Source organism: Scatophagus argus, chromosome 7, assembly GCF_020382885.2.
Source record: "Scatophagus argus isolate fScaArg1 chromosome 7, fScaArg1.pri, whole genome shotgun sequence".
Taxonomy (NCBI): Eukaryota; Metazoa; Chordata; class Actinopteri; family Scatophagidae; genus Scatophagus; species Scatophagus argus.
The window spans coordinates 17,528,191-17,551,656 of record NC_058499.1 but is presented as its reverse complement, the minus strand read 5'-3'; the positions used below and the strand labels follow the sequence as shown (position 1 = coordinate 17,551,656).

The following is a 23,466-nucleotide window of genomic DNA, read 5'->3' as shown; positions in this document are numbered from 1 at the left end:
TGTCAAGACAAGGCAAAGCAAAGCCTTTTGTACACACTCTGTTCTCTGGCTGCCATTTAACAGTTTTATTTCTCACAAATGGGGGTGGTGAGAAAATCGTCTAGCATTACTTTCAACAGTGAGTTGCCTTTATACTTGGGTTGACACCTTAGCTCAGCTGGTGGTTGACGGGAGGAGCAAGCATACCTGTAGGCATCATCTGATGACAAGCCCATTGTCTTCATGATGTATGCAATGGCGATGGTTGCTGAGCGCGAGATTCCAGCCAGGCAGTGCACAATGACTCTGCAGTTTGACACCTTAGCTTTGTCTGTTGGGGGAAGACAAACCGGTATGAATAGACATCTTTAGCACAAAGTCTCTGAAGACAATCCATGTTTATTGAAAGCAAACTGACATTTCCTGGAGGAGTGCAGGGGGTCATCTGAATGGATGTGTTATACCTGATGCTATTGTTACCAAGCTGCATGTGAACGTTTATTAACTGTGACAACGTGAGGATATGTTGTATTGAATACCATAGTATTCTTTAACACATAGCTTGAGATGAATTAACTTCCTTATGAAGGCTCCTCAATGGCTGCTGTGCTTTTCACTGCTTATCCTCAACTTCAGTGCAAACACATTATACATTTTCTATCATCTCACCTATGAATTCATTAGTTTTGTCCAGCCAGGGAAGCAATTTCTCGCAGTAGTTGTCATTAACTGGGATGCGCATAAAGTGGCTCTCGCTGATAAAGTCTGGCTTGGGGCAGGTGTTGCTGGCATTCAACACATAAGTGATACCGTTCTGAGCCATCAGATCCTGTAGAGACAGGGATAATGTTAGTTCAAGGCCATGCTTTGTTGTTACGAGGTAACAGTAGTTCTCTTTCTCTGTACGATGGTATAATGAGATGCAAAAATGAATTTTACCTTGTTGAGGACGTCTTTCTGTGAGCCCAGGTAGAGGTGTGGCAGGATGCGAGTGGGCCCTACATTAGCCACAGGCAAGCAGGGCTGGGACAAGCTCATAGGTAGAGCAGTGGCAGGTTTCCCTTCACACAGGCCGGGAAAACAGGAGGAGAAAGCAGCAAAGCCCCCTGCAGAGAAAGAAGAGAAAGTGAGAACTGGTTAGGCACGCTAATGGTTTTCCACAGAACAGTCACACAACACACTGGGATCTCTGCAAAAAAACACATCAAAAAAATTGCATCACTACTAGCACAGAGCTGACCGACGCTCTATAGCCTTTCAGAGGTGAATCTGGGTTACAATGTCTGGGTGCAACAGGAGCAAAAAAGAGGCTCTCTGTGCTTCTGTGTGCAAGTTAGGTTAACTGCTTGGTGGCCAGGAATGTGTGTGTCTGGCCCTTTAAGAGGCAGGCGGCTCCACTTTTGGCATATGTCTATGTGTGCGGCTCTGTTTCCTGCATGAGCTCATGTCCTGTAGCAGTGCATTGCGTCAGGCTGAGGGAATGAGAGAGGCCACAGGTGCAGGGCCAGGACAGAGGCCCAGTAACATCCCCCTGACAACCGCACAGCACACACACACACACACAACACACACTTTAATATGATACAGTCTGAAGACATGATCACATAATCTTGCAGACAACATATGCTCAATATTCACTCTCACTGCCTGTAATTCTTTGTCCACACACACACACACACGCGCGCGCACACACACACACACACACACACAAACACCATTACTCTATAGTACTGTGGTTGTATAACTACAGAGTGAGGGCCAATGAGAGGAGGTGGGGGTGAGCTGTGTGTGTGTGTGTGTGTGTGTGGAGGAGTGGGTAATGACCTCGCTGTGAAGTGTGTAGAAGGGAGGGGAGTGCTTCAAGGAAACCCTGAGCCCCAGAAAGGAGATTAGGACCTAATCTACGTTCAGCCCTGCCTAACCCAATCTGGGACGAAGTGCAAATACGCGCTCACACACACACACACACACACACACACACACACACACACACACACACGGTCACAGAGTGAGAGTGAGTGAGACATGACATCACTGCTCTAAAGCAGCACACACAGCACAGTGCAGGCAGGACATTGCCTTCCGTTGTAACACACACCCAGCTGCACTACTCATGTAGCAACGGCTAGCCAACACACACACACACACACACACAGAGCACTCAGCGTCAGCAACATGTACTGTGTACTCAACAGATATGAAAAGCTGCAACATAAAGTTGTACAAATGATGAGAGAATATCAGCTTTTTTTGATCGCTTGGTTTCAGGAGGCCACAGTTTCAGAGGCTGGCTGCATTCTCATGATAGGCGCACTGTCCCTTTAAGAGCAGAGCGAAGAAGGGTTGTCTGTTTCCAGCTATTAATGGTAACCGGCGGAGCAATGACATCAGTGCTCCACATGGGGGGTGGAGAGGAGGGAAGGGGTAGGATGGATAGATAGATGCAGAAAGAGTGATCAGTGAATTTACAAGATAGGGTAAAGCAAGCTTAATGCCAAGAAGGAGAGAGGGGACTGCATATGTCTATGAGCTAACCTTTCTGGCCTCATTATAGAGTAGACTAAACAGTCATTTGTAGTTCACAGCTTGGCTTTAGACTGTGTTAGCACTGTTCAGTTTCCACCAGAACCTCTTTCTAGTGATCATATGGGCGGTGCTGCAGTGTCACTAATTGATAAAACAGAGGGAGGAAAGGTAGTTCTTTGAAGAGTTTGTTCCTGGTTCCTCTGTTCCCAAGCTCCTGGTGTGGAGCCTCAGTGCGCGTGCACACACAAACACAGACACACACACACGCGCATGTGGCACACATGCAAAGAAAATAAATGGTGCTGCATATAGCCTCCACTACAGGCATATACTGTATCTGTGTGAGGAAGAGGCATGTTCCTGGAGACAGTTAAATCAACAGGAAAAACCTGACGTCACACAGCAACCATTTCCCTTTCTACGCGAGGACATTGTTAGAGAGTTGTTAGAAGGACAGAAGACAGGACGTTCCACAGTGGAGACAGTGTTTGTATGCTGGGGGGTTGTGAAGACATGAATGAAAGCACTTCTCTTAAAAATATTCTTGCTGTTTGATCTGGTTTAATAATTACAACCATGATTACTGGAGATGACATCATTGCGTGTTAAATAAACATCAAAACAGCAGGAAGAGTGGTGGGCCTGAGTGAGTAATGGGTTACTGGAAAGAAGGGAGACTGAAGTCAGAGATAAGAGATCAGTACTGAGTGTGCCTGCCTGTTTTTTAAGAGCTATTATATTACAGTGACATTACGTCAACACAATTACAAACACCTTCCTTGTAGTCAGGGCTTTCCATGGCTGACGCTAATGGACGTTAGTCACACAGGAGATACCGTGTTATTGTCACCTCGTCACCTGACCCCAGTCTACTTAAGGTGGCCATGATGGCGAGGAAGGGCAGTGATGTTGATGACAGTTGGCTCATCATGTCCCTCTGAGTGCTGTCAAGATGAAATAAAACAGACACACTGAGCGGCCAAAGGGCACATGAACACACTGACGCGCGCGCACACACACACACACAGCCAACACCAAACAAGCCAAAGAGACATGGCCTCACATTCTCCAAAAGACAACGATGACACATCCGTCCATTCCAATCTAAGCACACAAGGCATACACATGCGCTGCACACTCACGCTGAGGTCACTGAAAATACCCTGTGACACACACCAGCCCAGCTGTCCATGAACATGACATCAGAAAGTCAACTGGGAGGGATGAGTTCACCTCCAGCGTACCGTGATAATCACACTGCTGTGCTGAACTCAAGAGATAAACCTTACTCTAATTATTTATCTAGTGTTGGCCCCATGCTGGTCTCAGCTAGAATCCTACCTAAAACTTAATCTAAAAATGAACAGAAACAACAGAGATAAAGACCCTGTCATTTTTTTAACCACACAGATACCATGCCAAACAAAAATACTCTTCAAACTTTTTGAGTGTGTCTAGATCTCTTTGACTTCTGGTAAATGTACTTGGAGAGGATATGACTAACCCAATTCTGAACACACGCACCTAAAAAAAAAAAGAAAGAAGAAAACCGGGAAAGAGGGCACTGTGTCGCCATCAGCAATGCTAGCCAATGGTGACTTCCTTTTTCCTCTGCTCACGTCGTCACTTATGCAACTGCTTATTTTCCTCTCTTGCCCTGTCAGAGCCGAGCACTCCTTTGTTTGCTGGTAGTGAGCAGTGGTACTCCCCCCTCATCATTCATTTCCTACAGCCAACTGAATATTCCCATTTCAATTTCGGGCTGCGCTGCTGTGTGAATCATTGCAAAAAGCTGAAAGACAAATGGAAGTGGAATATTGACTGGATGAGCAGACACACAACACCTGCATGGCTGTTATGGTTAATGTGAGCTCTGCTGTTACATCACTGCTGCTGGTACAATTGACTGCCTCGTCAATACAAGCCCCCCCTCCGCCTCTGTGTGTGTTTCAGGCGCTTTCAGTTACCCTCTTTAACTTGTCTGTTAATGGAGAGCAGACACACATAAAAGCCAAGCATGTACACACACACACACACACAGCCTGGGGGCATTGATCTGCCTGAATGAGTGCCCTGCACCCTTCCCTCCCTCCCTCCATCGTTCTTCTGTGGTTCATATTGGGGGGAGACATGACGCCATCCTCTGTGCCCCTCCAGCTGTCCCCACCACTATGAGGCGACATTAGCATCTCAATGGCATCCCCCTCCCCACACTCCCCCACCGTCCCTCACCCTCCCAACATGTGCATGACATCATCACACACATGTCCCACTCAGCTCCACAAAGGCAAGTGCTGCAGCCTGGAGAAGCCAAGGCAGTGTGTGTGTTTTTTTTTTTTTTTTTGGGAGGGGGGGTTGTTAGAGTGGGTCACGTCTGTCAGAAATGTGTAGATTGACAAAGCATAGATGAGCTAGTGGGATGAGGTCATCGCTTTTCACGCGTCAGGCTGATGACAACCCGGAATGACTGTATGATTAACATGTCATCCTGGCTGATGGTTAAACTGTTTATTGTTCCTTTATCTTAGTGGGCAGATAGCGAGAGTATGTCACTTTGATCAACTGCTGTTTCAGCAGTACCGTTTAATTGCAATACAGGACTGCAAACCTTCCTGTAATTTTGCATTCTCAGGACTATTTACAGAAATCGACAGATATGGGTTGAGGTAAGTGCCTCATAATAACCCGTGTCAGGCGCAATTCTGTTTTCACCTGCTGATGACAAATGTGTGATTTCTTTTTTTGGTTGCTTTGCTTGAGATAATGATTTTGACACTTCCAGCAGCAAAACCTGGCTGACATGAACTGCATGTGCATATGTGCACACACGCACAGAGAAACACGCGCCTACTGTAACAGTGTGAAGTGTGGCAGGTGTGGAGGGCTGCTCTGCTGACTGCTTTGAACCGGCTTTCTGATATGCACTGATATGCATATAACATGTACATTTGCATATAAACTTTACACTCATATTCTCATACTTTTACAAGCCAAAGGATTCAACTATAACATGGGCAATTTTCTTGCAGGACTGAAAAGATATTTTTTGCAATATGCATGCATGTGATCTGATACATGAAAGGGATTTTTCCACAGCTCTGCATTGCCTCATCGCTCTGTGTGAAAGGTGTTATGTTAAACACCTGCAGTGCACACTGCACACATATTGATAACATAATCTCCACAAGACGCCGCTCTGCAGAGAGAAAGTGTGCAGGAGCAAGAGAAAACACAAGAGAGGAGGAGAAGAGAAAGAGCCTTTGTGATAGTTTAACATCTCAATGACCACAGACTGAGAGAGCATAAGCACTATGTCATACCGCAGGTCACGGCTCCCATCCTTCACCCCTGAACCCTTTTTTCTCTCCTCTCTTTGCTCTTTATTGCTTCTTCCCTAAATAATGTCATCCTCTTAATCCTCCTTCTTCCCATTCTGTCTGTCCAAACACATTTACTGAGCAAACAAAAAAGGTGGGCAAACAATTAGCAGGTTTGGCTGGGTCGCCACAATGGGTTCTGTTAGTCTGTTGTAGCAGGAAATCTCACTATTGTGTGTACCTATTGATAAAAATTCAGTTCACATCTATCTTTCCTTTGCAGCGCTCTTAGACTGGAATACCTCAATACCTGAGAAAACACTGCACCTTTGTACTCATCTGCAGTCCACAAACCATTATCAGGGGGTTTCCCCCTCACACATATCACATTTAACTATATACAACAGCTAAAGTAAATCATGCACCATTCTTTGTACACAAAAGCTGACATCCTCAACCCGTAGTCGACAGAAACAGATATACTCATACTCTTATTAACTTGCATACGCAAACACACACACAAGTCCAGGTGGATACACACCTCGCAGCTCTCTCCCCTCCTTCATTCGGCGGACCCTGATCTTCAGCCTCATGTCTGTGTCCTGTAGGTCCGGCCAAAAACAGTCCTCCGCTGGGGCGATTACCACATCCAGAGGCATCCCCCAGAACACACTCTGTCTCCCTCTCTCTCACGCACACACGCAAAGATGGAAATGTTCTGGTGGTCCCTCCTTTAGGGATGGAGCGAACCCTCGCTACAACAAAAAAACAGAACAAACAAACAGAGGTGCACTCCTCTGAGGACTGAATAAGGTGAGCCCAAAGGCTGAGTGTAAAAATCCCAAGTAGGCAAAAGTCCGGCTAGTGGTTCACTCTGATTAGGCAGCTGTTCCAGTGTCCAGGCAATGACCCTCAGAGAACAAACTCAGACCAACAAACTAGTCCAAAATGTCTGCAGACACACTCTTCAGGTCCACCTATAGCCAAAATCCCATTCAATGACCACAAAAATTCCTGAAATGCTCCAGTGTCAATATTTAGTAACTGTGTGGTTTTGTGCCAAATGGTCACCCACACAGAGAGCAAGAGGAAAAACAAAAGTGAGTAGTCTGTGATGCCTGTACGCACAAACCAGATGTAATCTGCCTGCAGCTGGTTTACAGAGCGTCTGTGTGTCTCTCTGAGCGCTCTCTCTGTCTCTGTGAGTCCACAGCCAGAAGAGCAGCCCACTATTGTTGTGTTGCTCCACTCTCCCTGTTCCTCATTCGCTCAGTTGCTGGCTCACACTCCTCCCTCTCCCTCCCTCCTCCCCTCTCTCTATCTCTCCCTCTCTCTCTCTCTCTGCAAAGAGGATGACGGAGCTGCACTCTCTCTTCGAGCTCTGGGGGTGAATGAGCTCACTTGCCGTGAGCTCAGACTCAACCCTCCCTCCTCCCTCCCTCCTCCCTCCCTTCCTCCCTCCTCCTCCTGCTCCTTTGCTACCTCCCTTGCACCCTCCCTCTCTTGTGGAGCCAGAGCTCCGTCATAGCTAATGTCTAAGGCATGTAACCACATTCCTTACTCACCCAGCAAATATGCAGCCACCTCAGGGGCCTAGCTGCGAAGTAGGCCTCTATCAGGGAAGGATGGAGGCAAAGACACAGCTATATAGACGTATATGCATTGCTGTGAGATTGAACAGTATGTGCTGTTGATTACAGGGAAGAAAAAGAAAAAAATGGCTGCTGATGTACACAACGAAGTGACTACTTAACACAGAACAATGTGTTTGCATGTTTGCTGAGGGTCTGTCAACCTATGATTGCTTTCATACTCAATTCACATTAAATCCTGAAGAAAATTTTCAAAACTACAGATTCTTCACTATCCAATATATACAGTACATCGGTAAGGAGAAGCTAAATACCTACATTAGTTTGATTGCCTTAAATGTACTGTAGCTGCATAGTGCAAGGGGGATTAAGATTGTGTCAGTGTGCTGAAAGCTGATTTGTCTCTGAAGGCGAGGGAATGTGTGTGACTTCACCGTGCTTCCTGCACTGGTTCATGTCTAACACACTTGTGTTTGGACACTTTGTTCTAGTGGTTGAGGATGGAAAGGTGGAGAAAGGAGAGGAGAGGAGAGGAGAGAGAATGACATGAGGGCAGACAAGAAGGCATGACTATAGGTGATGAGAAGACCAAACAAGTTTGTGGTTGGCTGACATCATTCATTTGACAGGCCACAGACTCCTGGTACTTTACTATGGAATGACAAACATGTAGGCCATGGGTCCAGCTACAGAAACAAAGCAGCACAGGACTTCACATAGCCACTGGAGGAGAGTAAATGTTAACAGAAGATGAACTAATTATTATGCAGGTAAAGCTGTATTAAATCCTTTTTAAAGCTCTTTCTGGCTGCCATTTTATCTCATTCATCTTCTTGCTAGCAAAAAAGGAGAACAGATTCCTTAAAACAGCAGCTGTCATCTGTATGAAGGTCAAACATCCTGTCCGACTCTCTGTTCAGTCTCAGGTTGAGACATCGTGGCATAATAATTACATTCAAACCAGGTCAGATGGGCTTCAAGTACATTAAGTCATCGTCACAGTGAGCCCAGCTCCAAAAAAAGGCAAATAAGCTTATACAAGCTGTCTAGTTAGGGGGCCAGCTGCATGCTGGCTGACTGACCTCATCTCATCACTGTAGACCCCTGAATGATCACACATGGGTGAGAACAGCCTTACGTCACTCTGTGTTCAACTGCGGGTCACCGAGAGAGGGAGCGGGAGAGGAAATAGGTCACTTGGTAATGATGAGCTTTGTGAAAAATGCAGATATTAGTTTAAAGAGGAACCAAGAACAAACCAACATTCAGAACAAACACCACTATCATTATGATATAATAACACACTACCTGTTTCACACACACACACACACACAGACTCATGTCCTCATGTGCAGCTGGTTGGCGTGGCACTCAACAGCAGTCATCTGGGGTCACTACACACCTCAAACACACCAATCATCACCCCGGTCTGAATCCACACCTCGGTTTGGTTGTTCTGTCTGTGTGGCTCGAAGCCATAAAACCTGGCTTTGAAACACACAACTTCCTCCAACACTTGCAAACCCACAGCAAGTGGAAGCCAACAGCAACAAAACAAAGTAGCTGCTGATGTTTTCATGCTCAAACTCTTTTGAGCTCCTAAAGTAAACATCATGCCCTCACCCTCTTCATACCTGCTCTCCTCCACCTCCAGTCCTCAGCAGGGTAACAAGGCTCAGAATAGTATGTGTGTTAATTAGAGGATTACAGCCAAGATGCTATAAATGACAGCCAGGCCTGTTTTATTGACTGCACATGTGTGCCCTGCTGTGACAGAAATAGGTAGGACGGTCACTCCGGGCTCCCCCCTCCTCTGACATCTCGTAGATTTAGTGCGTGCTTTTATGGTAGAGAGAGCTTGTTACTGGGACAACGCACAGTTTATACACACACACACACACACACACACACACATAGACACACATAGAGACAAGTCAAAACAGACAGTGAGAAAAGGGGAGATGAGTATGAGACAGCAGTGTAAGAAAGAGAGGGAAAGAGAAGGTGTCTTAAGATCAAAAGGGGCCTTGGACACCAGAACAACATGGCACAGCCTCTTTGCACTGGAAGCCACTGGAAGTGTGCTGTGAAAGCTGCAAACAGTAATGGAGAATGTCACTCATGTACAAGCAATCTGTGTAAAGACAGAGGGTTTCACAGTCTGTACAGAGTAAAACATCCTCTCAACCTCAACCCACTTTTACACTTTGCCTGCAGTTCTTTCACTTACTGCACTTAAAAAAATTCTATGTATTAATTATATGTATTAATCTTGCAATTTTTTTTCATATGAAGACGATCGTCCTTATTTCCTGTTAAATTAATATGTTTATTCATACTCTAACGAGATACGAGAGGAGACACTTGTGATTCTGATCTACGAAACTGAGCCTAATTTCTTGTCAGTCTAAAAATGACCAGTGGAGATAATAATTTAGTTTTCTGTCTGATGTAAATAGCTTTGGTTTTTACTAACATGTAAAATATATTAAATATTTTTCATTGTCTATATTTCATCAGTACTGTACCCCCTCTCTCCCCAGTGAGACAGGCAGCAACAGGAGTGTCATTCTACACCACTGATCATCTGTCAGGATATCACAGGAAAGAGAGACGTCATTCTCCGGATAGGGCAGGTTAGGGTGATGAAGAGTGTTGAGTTAATGTGTGTATGAGATCAAGTGTGTGTTGCAATTGTGCGTCAAGAGGATGAACCGAGCAAGGTGAGAGGAAGACACAGAGGACATTGCTTCAGAGGTTAGGGACAGGGTGGACAGTTATTTTCTCCAAAATGTGTAAATACAAGCATATGTGCCCGTGCACAAGTGTGAGTGTGTGTGTCTGTATGTGCATGCATATTGGTGTGTGTATGTGTGTTGACAGTGCTGGTTGTCAGGGGATCAGTAACAGGGCTGCTCTTGCAGTGATGTAATGCCTACAGGAGAACACAGCTGCCATGCCAGGGGGTTGAGGTAGTCACCAGGGGAGGATGGATGGAGGGATGGAGCAACTGAGGGTGGGGGGAGGTGCGGGATGAGAGGAGAGGAGGGGGAGATTAGGTAGCTGGGGGTGCTGGTAGTCGGTGGGGTGGGAGGGCGAAACCATGGAGAGATGGTAGCTGAAATGGTATGGCCATATTGCAAAGGGACATTAGTGGCGTGTGTGTGTGCACGCATGTATGAAATCCTTTTTAATAAAATGTGTCTATCATCAAGTAGGAAAAAAGAATTGTTTATAAATGTATTTATTCTTTAACTGGTTATTTATTGGTCTAAATTGGAAAACTTTACTAACTTCTTTAAGGAAATGTCTTCCTTAACACAACTAAGGAATCCAAAAATTCTTAGTTTTGGTTTCATTCTTGAATTTCCCTCAGGATCAATAAAGTATCTATCTATCTATCTATCCATCCATCCATCCATCCATCCATCCATCCATCCACCAAGAACTGAAACTCAACTTATTGCACCAAAAAAAGAAAGGTGGGGTACGGAGGTGACAAGGAGGAAGAAGCCAGAGGATGATGAAGAAAGGTGCGTCTTAGATGTAAAGAGCAGGCAGGAGGGTGTAGGGGATTAAGGGAGCACTGGGACACTACTTGGCCGTGTGTGTGTGCTCACGCATGAGGTAGTTTCATCTCTATCTGTGCAGCCTGGAGGGAGGCCTGCTCACATCAGTCACGCAGCAGACCCCCCGCCCTGCAAACAACTTAACCCCCTGGAGGAGCTCAGCACACGGAGCTACTGCACCAGTAAATCTATCGCGCTGGCAAGAAATTAGTTTATGCACACACAGATATATACACTGGAAGAAGCCTACATACAAAAAAGAGCACACACACACATATACACACAAAGAGAGAAGAGTGCAAGCTATCAAACACACCAAGGGGGGCTTTCAGGACCAGACGGGCCCTCATAAACCAGATGAACTACTTAAAAATCCCAGTTGGAGATGTTCAACGGTGTGTATGTGTGTGTAGAAAAAAAAGGTGGAGGGGGGGACTGTTAAGCCTTAACATGAAATGCCACCGCAGGCATGTGCTTACAGTATGTTTGCATGCGTATAAAGTGTATTCACTTTGTGTAAAAGTGTGAATGTTAATCTTAGCCGAGAGTGAGACGGCTCACAGCTGTTTTCTGAGACTGTGTATAGATCAGTAATGCATGTGAATGTACAGGAGCCATGCACATCACGCTTCAGGAATGAAAAGATGAGGATTGTGTGTGTGTGTGTGTGTGTGAGAGAGAAGAAAGTGCACACTCTTCTCTCATCTGATTTCCCCAGAGGTGAGTTTGTCTACACAGGTTCACTTGAGCATAACGGATTGTTATTTCATTCTAAATGCTAATGGACTGACTGGGATGCACAGGGTTTCCTTCCAGCATTCGTGGGCAACAACAAACTGAAACCTCACCTCTCTTTCTCGCTGTCTCACGCATGTTGGACAGTCTGGCACACGCACACACACACACACGTATCAGCTGTGTTAGCTCAGACAGAGAGGACAGACAGCGGAAGAGTTTGTTTTTAATGAGCCTGTACCTGCTGTTACATGCAGACCGACAGGCAGGTCTCAGATCAGTTCAGTTTTAATTAGCTCCTATCGGCGCAGTAGGTGGGCTAACAGCCTCACTGTCTTGACACCAGTCATGACACACACTCACACACACTCCTCAGTGTCTACCAGCATCTTGTCTACCTGTTTCACTGTTAGCTCAGACAGTCTCAGACTGTGCCAGGGTGTTTCTCTGCAGTCTCTCCAGTGTCTATCTGTGCCTGTCACTGACTGGTATGATCAGTCTCCGCGAATATTCTTTTACAAAACAACCTCTATTACCTCATCAGCACACACAGCATGACTCATGGCACAATGAAAGGTGAGAAATGTGTAAAAAACTCTAGAGTCCCAGTTTTTCCACTGACCTCAAGTGCACATCAGTGCTTGGGTAAAGAATTATTTTCAAGCCAGTCTTTTCCAAATAGAATTGGAAATTAAATACTTCTGCTGGTGTTCCAGCGAGATTATGTGTTCCTGAACACGTCGTTCAATAAATGTGCAGCAATACTGATACCAAACCAAAGTTTATGAAAGAGAGATTTTTTGGAAGAAAAATGTTAAATAATGATTTTTATTTAATATTATTAAGATTAAATTAAAAACAGCCATTCAGCAGTGTGACATGGACACAGACAGAAGTTAGGTGTTACACTCTGGAGACTGCATTTGGGCGTACAGGGCATGTTGACAGCAGCTATCGCACCACCCACTGTCAGCTTTCCTGCCACTACAGGCCCCAGAGACGCTTTGTGTGTGTGTGTCACATCCACAGCACTGCAGTGACATCACTCCACCATCTACAGAAGAACAATAGAGAAGGAATGACGTGATGCCGTGAGAGGAAGTGGGCAAGCTGTTTCAGTGTGCGCCCTGCCAAGGCCTTTATGGTGATTTTAAACTTATTTTTAAAACTGATGGAGGGACTCCATCAGTTTTCAGACTTTTTTTTAACCTAAATCAAAAGCCAGTGTTTAAGTATAAATACACAACCACTGATGACACATATTTGTATACGTAAATGTTGAGTTCCTTAGGTGTGTCCTTCTTTCACTCTCTGGAGCCCTGGTGTCACATTATCAGAAACAGGAAACGGTTACACAACAAAAGGGGAAGTGTCCTAGGATGCCTTCATCTATGGATGCATGTATGCGTTTGTGTTTATATGTGAGCCGGGAGGGGAGATATCACGAGGACTGGGAATGATCACAAAATGCTGCATTCCTCAGTCTGGGGCCTTGGGCTCCCTGGAACTCCAAAAATTGGGCTTTATCAGGAAGCAGCGGCAGCCCCAGAGGTTCAGCCCAAAAGTCTGTATGTGGTCAGCATGTATTTATGATAATACGACCTCTGTTACGAGCCTGTGTACATACCAGGAAGAGCGTTAAACCGCTGAGGATTTAAACTCTCTGCCCTGTTACAGGGAACTAGTCTACGCCTGTGCCAGTGAGCCTGGAAAAGAAACACCCTCCTGTCCTTATTTGGAAAATGATTAACAAACTACACATGAAAATAGATTTCCTCATACTTGTACACACTTGGAAATTCTACCAGGCAATAGAACCTCATTCATATGGTAGAGGTGCAATCTAAATCTGATTAAAATAGATTACAAAAAACCCCCATGAAAACCAATTAGGCAAATAAGGAAACAGCAGCGCGGCATGTAAGAGATAAAAAGCATCAAAGACATCAGCACGGTGATAAACAGGAATCCACCATTGTTCCAAGGAATGACGCTACCACAGGGCAGTCCAAGCATGAATGGAATCTGGTGGATGCACGCCAAATCCGGGTAGGATAAACTAGCATAATTTTTAGCGACTCCTTTCCTTTTTCTTCTGCCTTCGGAAATTTCCACTCTGCATGTGTGTCACAACCATCAGGATTAAATGCTGCGGCAGTGAACTGATGGCGCAGCAACCAAACTAAGGAGCACTTGGCCCGAATTCACGGTGAGGTTCGACTTATGAGGTGCTGACGGGGGCGCAGCACACAGAAACCGGCCTGGGTTAGCGCGCTGTTCAGCTTCAGCTCCTGTTGACCTGATGTGTTGACACTGCCTAGGTAACCGTTTAAACAAACTATTTTTATTCCATGCAGGATGAATGCATGGCAGGGGTGGGTTGGGATGTTCAAAAGGCCTCTAGATGGATTTCAAATGCAACAGAAGCCAGAAGGTATGCAGTGTGAATGGACTGTATAAACAAAGCAGCTTAAACAATGATGGAACAGAAGTATTTAGGGCACTGTGGTACAAGCACTGTCCCGCAGGCGATCACCAAATGCTCTATTTATTATAAAATGAGCAAACTTGTAAGAAAATCTTGTAAGAAAAAGAAACCAATTGTTTTTGATTGTGTGCTGTAACAAACTCAAGTATCTAAAGTATGAACTTAGTCACAAACAATTCACCTTTTCTGAACCGTATTTTACTCACTTCCCTGTGAAATACTATACAAAAGGAAACTATGGAATATAACTAAGACTACCTTTTTGCTGTGATTGGTGAAGAAAGATCATCATATTATCTTAATATTTATCTTTTGAGTTTGAGGACACAATAATACAAGTTGTGCTATTCTGTATGCATACAAGACAGCATGACATTAACAGAAGTGGTCACTTTGTTTTTAACCACATCTTAGTTTCAACACTGGGTATGAATCTCTCTCGTCCTTTGCATGCTAGAGTACGTATAAATGCATTTCACTTGTGTGCATATGTGTATGTATATCTGTGAACGTGTGTGTGTGTGTGGCCCTTCTGAGCCAGCAAGAGACTCTGAGTGATGGAGGAGAAGGGGAAGAGGAGCAGGAGGCAAGCAGAGCAGTGAGATCACGTCATGGTGGAAACATTTGGCAACAGCTCACATAAACACACACACATATACATGCACACACACATATACACACACACACTGGCCTGTTTTTGTTCTCCTGTTTTTAAGGGAAAGAAGGGGAAAATGACATCAAGCTCATCATGTGAGGCCAATGAGACAGACGAGGGAGGGGGTGAGAAAGAACACTGGCAGAAACAGAACATTGTTACATAAAACTCAGTACAGGCCTCCTCTGGGTCCTGTTACTATATTATGTGTGTGTGAGCCTGTCCATATGTGCATGCATTCACTTGCTTGCAGAAGTGTATGCAAGTTAAGGATTTGCACAATACTTCATCAAGGTGTAAGCCTAAAATAAGAGCTCATTACATACCTGCAGAGTGACTGTTTGCAGACAAACAGAGCATTAGGTCACAGTGCAGCTCCAAGGCTTTTCAAAGTCTGAAACACTTTTCAGAGTAAGGAGGTGATGTCATAGATATTTTTGTAGGCCATTTTCTTTGACCTTTGTGCTCCCTCGGTGCTTGCTGGGGTGGGGCTGGTGTGTGTGTGTGTGTGTGTGTGTCCTTGTGTGTGTTTGTGTATCTACAGGCCAGGGTGAGAGCACCGAGGCCACTGGCGCCAGATGTGACGACCGCAGGAGTCTGGACCTAAAAATAGCGTTCTGTTCTCAGCACCGTGAAACAGAAGTGAAGAGACAAGGAGGAGGAGGGAAAAGAGGGGAAAAATATGGGGGGTAGGCAAAGGGGTTGAAGGAGAGTTGGAAGGAAGGATGGAGGGATGGAGAGGAAGGCGAGGTCATTGAGAATAATGTGTTAGATCTCCCCGGGGAAGGTGAGCTCACCTCCTAATGGCACCACTGGCTCCTTCTCAATGAAATCATTGATCTACCGGAGCTCCCCATGGCGTAATGGAGAGGGGTCAGGTGGAGGGGGAGGCAGATGGGGAAGAGTAAGGGGCAAGGAGGTGCAGAGAGGGCAGGTTAAGAGGTTAAGGCACAAGAGAGGGGGAGAGAGGAAAGGCTGGAGGAAGGGGGAACACAGCCCTCAGGCGCACACCAGCATAATTAATGTTCAACCTCTCTGACCTGCACTGTGGCCAATCACAACACACCTGGAGGCACAGAGTGATAAGTAAATGTTCATGTCAAATGATCATGTCAACCTGATCTCCATCCATCATCAGTCTGTCCAACCCTAAAAGGACCTGAGATGGCACTGTTGGCACCAACTGGAGGTGCAGGCAGCACCTTGGGGTCACCAAGAGAATACACTTTCTGTGAAAACATTTAAGAGCAGGAACAAAGTTGGTGAGCCGTGTCTGCTGGAGCATCCCTCACAGACTCGCACTTTACCACTCTGCAGGTGGGCTTACACGTGTGTTTGCTCTGGCACGGAGTCTGGCAGCTTTCTCTCTTCAGGCTGGTTCAGAGGATGTGGAAACTTCCTGCTGGGCTCCAGAAAGAGGAGCAGATGAAGAAGAAGTAGAAGAAGCCATAAAGGAAGACGTTCAGCTCTGAGGAGGGTGATGAACACAGCTCAGGTCAGCATGACGGCCTGTCTCACTGAATGAGCTCTCCGACCACACACACTCTCACTGACACACACACATCAGTGCACAGAAACCTGGTCAGCTTGAATGCTTGCACCGCCGAGCGCTCTCTCTCTCACACACACACACACACACACACACTAAGGATAAAATGAGGAGTATTACCTCATCTCCTCAACGGCTCTCCTCATTCTATTTTGTCTTTTTCTTTTTCTCACACGCGCACTCTCAAACATTGCCTCATTCGTGTGCACACACCACTTCATATGCACATATTCATGCAGACATGCGCAGAGACTCACAAAAACACACATATACACACTGACACAAACAGACCTCCTTATGCAGCTCATTGGAATGTCTCTGTGAACGGCTGCATTGTGAGATTCGGCCTCCCACGATTACCTCACTTCTTCAGCTTCTCTGATGCACACGCATGCACGCACACACACACACACACAAACACAGGGGCCACCACCCAATTGTATAACAACACAGAAGAATGACACATAACTGAGTTGACCTTTGTACCTCTGTCTGTGCAGTCACACCCTAACCTGATCTCATCAAAGCCCCTGGGCTACACAGCAGCTCCTGTGTGTGTTTTTAGTGTGCTTGTGAGCTAGTCCAAAAAAAAAAAAAAAAAAAAAAAGAGAGAGAGGGCCTTTCATCTCCTAATACCTCTCATCAGTATGTCATTGCCATGTCTCATCCTGTGTGCTTTTGCTTTGAGTTAGCAGACTGACAGCGTGGGAGTCGGCACGCTAACCTGTAACAACTGCTATACTCCACATACTAATACCACAGTATGTACACCTTATATTAATGAGCATTAAGTGACGTTTTTCTAGTACAGAAGAAATAACATCAATCAAACTAAATTTACTGCCAATCACGCTTGATAAAGCAAAAGCAAAAACAATATATTAGTTCCCATTTTCTTAGTTTTAAGCACTGAAGAAGAAATTTAACAGCAAAGAGTGCCTAAGCAAAGGTGGTATGCAAGCAGGTATAAATCTGAGTGCACTTAATTTTGACGTTTTGGTTTTAGCGTGACAGCACTACATACTCCAAACCTGACTAGACCTGATTAGTTAGTGAGCAGTATGGAAAGTAACACAGCTCAAGTCTCGCCAAGCCTGTTTATCTGATACACAACAGGTGGAGGTCAGAGGTCAAGTCTACACACCTTCCTATCTGGATTACACCTTGTGGACACTTTGACTGGTGAACTTTTCCTGTACACTTTCCTAGAGCCTAAGGTGATGGACTGTTTTGTCTGACCAGCTGTACAAAACCCAGAGTTACTCAAATTACAATAACAGAAAACAAACAAACAATGATTTCATGAGAAATGAATAATCAGTTATTAAAACTGGTCTGTTTAATAACTACTTGTTTTGTTACCCGTATGTAATGATGACTGAGGCCTGTAAATGAAGGCTGATTCTCTACACGTCCAGCACGTGCAGTAAACCTTCGTCTCCGTTTCATTTCCTTGTGCCGCCCTTTTCTCTCCTTTCGCTCCATCTCATTGACCCACTCGTGTGACGCTTTAGTAATCCAGTGAAAAAACACTGGCAGATGGTGCTAGGTTAGATTAGGAGCAGTCTTGCACATCTGTAAACTCCACACACACACACACACACACACACAAACACCAGATGGATGACATACACACCTGCAAACCTGCGTACCTGTCCACATACCTTCGTTTCCTCTTTCATGACTCTCCTGTTAGCCCCATTTCACACCTTTTTCTTTTTTCTTTATTGCATGTTTCTATATTCCCGCAGTACAAATTTCCACATAACAGTTTTTCAGAGTACTTCAACAAAGCATTTGAGCTATGAATAAAACGTATTTCCATTTTTGTAACCGCCTCCCACCCTCTTGAAACTATTAACTCTCTCTCCAACTCTCTTTTCATCTGCAGAACATGAGTGCAGTATTTCCTTTATTTTTTTCTCTTGCTCTTGCTCTTCCTCCTTTCCCTTTTCTGTCCTGCAGCTCCTTCTGCTAAAACTAGAACATGAGGTTCGGAGGCCAACATCAAAACATTTCGTCCTGGGAGACCTACATCAGAGCTGATGTGACGCATGGCTCAGCTACGTAGCTGGCATCAGCTAACATACCACCTAGCTACACACTAGCAGGCAGTGTTGTTCTTTGGTTTGGCTGTGTGCTACAGATTGGTGGGAAACACGCAAACTTAAGACCCACTGGGGAGGCAGCTGGCTCCAACCAAGCGATGTTCTCCCCATCGACAAAAAAAAGAAAAGAAAGAAAAGAAACCCTCAGAAATACACAGTCACACACGCACACACTAAATCAGAACTCTGAAAAAGGCAAAACACATCAGCCTGAGCTCCGACTGGGTGAGATCACCACTGTGGTAAAAATACAACTCGTCCTCAGAGACAAACATGTTTCTCACAAACACTTCCACAGTTGATGAAGTAATAACGCAAATATACCCACGCACACAAGCGTGCTCTTAACTCTTGCAAGTGCATGCATTCACATGCACACATAAACATTTTCCAACTGTGGCCACCACCGCCGCATCCTGCGTGAATATTTATTTCAAACTAAACACAGGGTGAGAGTCAGAAACAGTAAAGATACCCCGTGGACAGCAGTGCTACTCTCCTAGCACAGGGTGAACACTGGACCTAAAAAGATCTACTTGTCCTCTGTAGCATTAATTAGATGTATCAGCCGGATTCTGTAGGTGTTTTTTTATTATCATATGGTAACTCATTATCATATAGAAATGCAAATGCATCTTTTGTTTTGTACAGTGAAATCGCGGCCTGTCGGATTCTTGAATTGTACTTGTATGTATGTATGTGGGAATGTGAACTTGCTGGATACTCTGGCAATCAAGCAAAGAGCATATCCAATGAAACATATTACACGTGTAGTTTGCTCCTTCTTGTCTTTTGATGGAAATTATTATATTAATTAAGTGCACAGAGACTATCGTATCCTAGTGTGCACTGAAATTTTGATCTCTTTTGTCCTACAGGGCGAGCATCATTCGCTACCCGGATTACTCGTCTCGTTCACAAAAACAATGGCTGTCATGGGACTTCATGACATCATCTGCATGTAGGAAGTGGTGTGCTTTCTGAGCCTGAGTTATTGATTATTTAGTGAATGAACAGAAACCTAAGAGGAGTCACCAATTGCTTTAAGATCAATATGCTCCCAGTACATGTGCTAAGGTTGTGTAACATGTCATTCATATCTGCCGAATCTTTCTTGCAATCAATTTCCTGAGTTTATGGAAAGTTTACCTCATTAGATTTAGCTTGAAATATGAAAAACATAAAGCCACTTTAGAGAAGTGTGCCTCTGCAACACTGTGCTCCCTTTGGCAAGCTTCACTATAAGTCAGAGTTAAGGCAGAAAATCCTCTTCTCCTCACACAGAAAGCTCAGTAATTATTCTTTTATTCACACTGTCCATCCCATTTATGGATTCTTTTCTTCTCATCTCTCTATCTGATCCTCCTGCCCGCCCCCTTCCACTCGCATTACCCCTAACTTGATTTGAAGCAATGTTACGGTGTGTGCTGCGCAGGAGCGTGTGTGGTCTGCATATGTGAGGCAGAAAATAGCTCGTCAGTCAGATATGAAGTCATCGCAGGAATTATTAGCATCATAAATCAGAGGTTCAGTAGAGGGGCAGGGGGAGAGGTGGATCGCTCTCCTACCCGGAGGAGAGCGATGGGGAGAAGGAGGATCAAGAAGAGGATGAAAGGAAGAGGAAAGAGAGAGTGAGAGGGAAGAGGATTACTGCAAGAGAGAGAGAAAAAAAGGAATAAGAAAATATTTTTTAGAGCCCACAGTGACGTCTTCAGGTTACTTGAACATATCCCCAAATATATTCAATTCACTATAACAGAAAACAGAGAAAGGTGACATTTTGGCTTGATAAAACAGTTTTGTGGATTGACTACTTATTTCAGCAGTAAGGTGCTAAAAAATACTATGTTTGCATGCTCGAAGTGACTGGTGTGTGAAGAGCTCAAGGTGATGGCACAGCATGACCTCTGACCCTGCTGGGTCTGGCTGGTGGTGTTGCTTGTTTTCTCTCCCTCTCTCTCTCTCTCTCTCTCTCTCTCTCTCTCTCTCTCTCTCTCTCTCTCTCTCTCACACACACACACACACACACAGTCTTTGTACCAGTGCTGGCTTTAAAACTGAGTGCACATACTCTTTGTACCTTTGCACCGCACATAGGAAGACATACCCTCTTTTAAACCTCCGGCTCCTTGCTTTTGTTACTTGTAAAACAAAGACTGTACAAAGAACTGAAACCCATGATTAAAATATTCTTCCCCACACATTTTCCAATTATCATCATGTCTCTTTAATTAAAATGATTTGAGAGGCACTGTTCAAAAGACTTGAACATTCCCTGGCAACCTTTTCCTCTTCTTGTTTCTCATGCTATCTCTCTCATGGAAACTCTGCAGCTTCCACTGACACAAAAACAGATCACACAACACTCATCCCCATGTTGTCCTGCACAAATGCGTGCAGGCACAAATGCCTTCACGCATATGTGTGCATGCAACACAACCCATCTGCCCACCCATATACATGCACACACACATAAAAATCAAGCATGCACAGACACAGTCTGCCAGCTCCACTGACCCCAATAATGCAACCACCCAAACAACAGCCAACGCCATTGGCTGAATCCTTCTGGGGAATATTCTCTGCCACTGTTGTCGTGGAAACAGCAGAAAAGCAGGGACAGGGATGGAAGAAGTGTGATTCCTCTTTTTTTTCCTGAGGAAATGTAGCAAGAGTGAGTCGCGGAGAGTGATAAGGAGGAAGAGGAGGAAATCGCTGACAAGGGGTCTTTCATTAAGAGGGGTATGATGTCCAATCAAAAAAGCTGAGGGGGAAAATCCTGGCTTTCAGATACAATAGCTGAGTGTGTATGTGTGTGAGTGTGAGTGTGTGTGTAGGTGTGTGTGCATAGAATACATGCGGGTGTGCCCAGCCGAAGCATGTGCTCAGTACATCTCAGTGACTGTGACTAATTGTGGAGCCTGGGTGCTTTGAGGCAATCCGCTGCATCTATGAATGACTCATGAAAAAGCACTAATCTCCCAGGGGAGGGAGAGAACTGGGAGGAGGAGAAGAACGAGGACGTGGGGATGAGGGACAGGACAGCAGAGATCTGTCCCAATAGCATGCCTCTGTCGTCTCATTTCCAATCCTGACTGAGGCTGATTACTCTCTCCTTTCATGCTGACACATTTGGGCCGGATTCATAAGCCTCTGCTGGTGGATGTGTGTGTAGTGCTGTCCCTTAAAAAGCTGCAGCCACCGCAATCGAGATTTTATTAACTCAATGAGGCTATTAGCAGTCTTTCTGGGACTCAATTATAAGTCTTAGTGTGCTTAGTGGACACTATGACAGGATAATAACTGTGGTAAATAAGGCCAGAGGATTGAAGTTAAGCTTCAGCTTTATTTCAAAGATGCTGGGTAAGAGCACGACTCCAGGGAAGCTTAAACATCAAAGAGTAATCAGAGAGGCTTTGTATGTATGTTTTTATTCTTCCTCCTCTACTTTCTGTCTCCACATGTACCTCTGTAAGTGTTGCTCTTAGTTAAGAAATGAGGAACGACTCGTATAATGTGACTGAGGAGATGAACACTTGTGCTCCTCAGTGACATCTGCTGACCAAACCGTGGAACCGCAACTGCACTCAAATTAGGCAGGGGATGAGATGAGGCACACCTGCCTGCTGTGCAATAGGAAATAGAGGAACAACATAAGCCTAAAAAAAAAGCAAGAAAATAAAAGAAAAACAACACCACCAACATCACACTCATGCTCCACACAGACTCACATACCAGTGAGCAGGGAAACTTTGTGGAAGGTGCTCTCCAACTTTCCCATGAGAATATGCACGAAGCCATCTTTGGACAGATGCCCTGCCTCTTTGGAGCTCTGGTCATAAACCACCACTTCCTGTTTCCTGCCCATCTCCACCTGCACAAAAGACAAACAACAAGGAAGAGAGCAAAAATGATTTTATACTGTGCTACAGTGCATAGTATGTCACTCCGCCAGTACCAACAAGGAAGAGTCAGATAATAAGAGTGGAATTGTTAGATTAATCTAATTTGCATTTTTTGCAGTGTAATAAAGAATTCACAGCATTTGTGTACTTACACAATGGATGGTGCAAATGCAAACAGACACACACAGGGCAGTATTCTACATTAAGTATTTTATCAGAGCAAATAATCCGGCTGAGCACATGAGCTCATAGAGACACTGAAAGGATGAGAGCTGCTGCAAGGTTCACACCTGAAACTGTCTGACCATGGGATAGTTTACACAAACGCTTGACCACTGCCCTTATGCACACCAGGAAGCAGCAATATGGAAAACAAAATGAAGTCACAAACACACCACAGGGAGTTATGACAAACACTGGGTTTGTGGATGTGTCAGAGAGGGATAAGATAAAATAAGATCTTTAGTCTTTATTAGTCCCGCACTGGGGAAATTCACAACCTGCAACAATAAGCAGGATGAACTACAGGTGATTCTAGAGTTAGGAGCACAAAGATTGTGAATAATGCATCAGGACTGAGTGTTGCACTGTGCAGCTGTGACTGCAATATTTACTGTGTAAATATGGCTGAGAGGGTTACTTGGAAGGTGATATCAGTAAAATCATAAAAGCTGGACATGCTGCAGAGGCTGTGGACATCCATCAATGTATCTGTGTGATGTTGTTGATATCAGACTGGGAAAAGGATGAGGAGGAGGATGTGAGCATGCACCAGTGTAATGCCTGTGTATGTGTGTGTGTATGCGTGTGTGTGTGCATGTGCCTTGCACACACACCAGCTCTGGTTGTGTTGTTCCCCATGTTGTCAGGCAGGCTTTGGTCACATGACCATGAGGCAGCGCCTACTGCAGCTATGAATCACTGCATCACTGAACTGCCACTGGACAAGAGAGGAGAGAGGGAGGAGGAAGCAAGGCGAGTGGCAGGGAGGAGGGATGAAGTGGGTGGGGGTAGCAGAGCAGAGGGGCAGGGAAGAGATGCAG

The 23,466-nt window shown here is 45.0% G+C and overlaps 1 protein-coding gene across 4 annotated transcripts in view; it reads right to left on the bottom strand.

Moving 5' to 3' along the window:
• The window catches only part of dusp8a (dual specificity phosphatase 8a), a 42,254-nt gene that overhangs the window by 3,961 nt on the left and 14,827 nt on the right, over window positions 1–23,466 (bottom strand). For 3 of the 4 annotated variants that reach the window (XM_046393818.1, XM_046393820.1, XM_046393819.1), the window contains 4 exons: window positions 22,254–22,392; window positions 919–1,085; window positions 649–808; window positions 187–310 (listed from right to left, as the gene is read on the bottom strand). In XM_046393818.1, the coding sequence (XP_046249774.1) occupies window positions 187–310; window positions 649–808; window positions 919–1,085; window positions 22,254–22,392 (590 nt within the window). Of the gene's footprint in view, window positions 1–186; window positions 311–648; window positions 809–918; window positions 1,086–6,363; window positions 7,179–22,253; window positions 22,393–23,466 lie in introns of those variants that run through there. The other variant, XM_046393821.1, reaches the window with a different exon arrangement.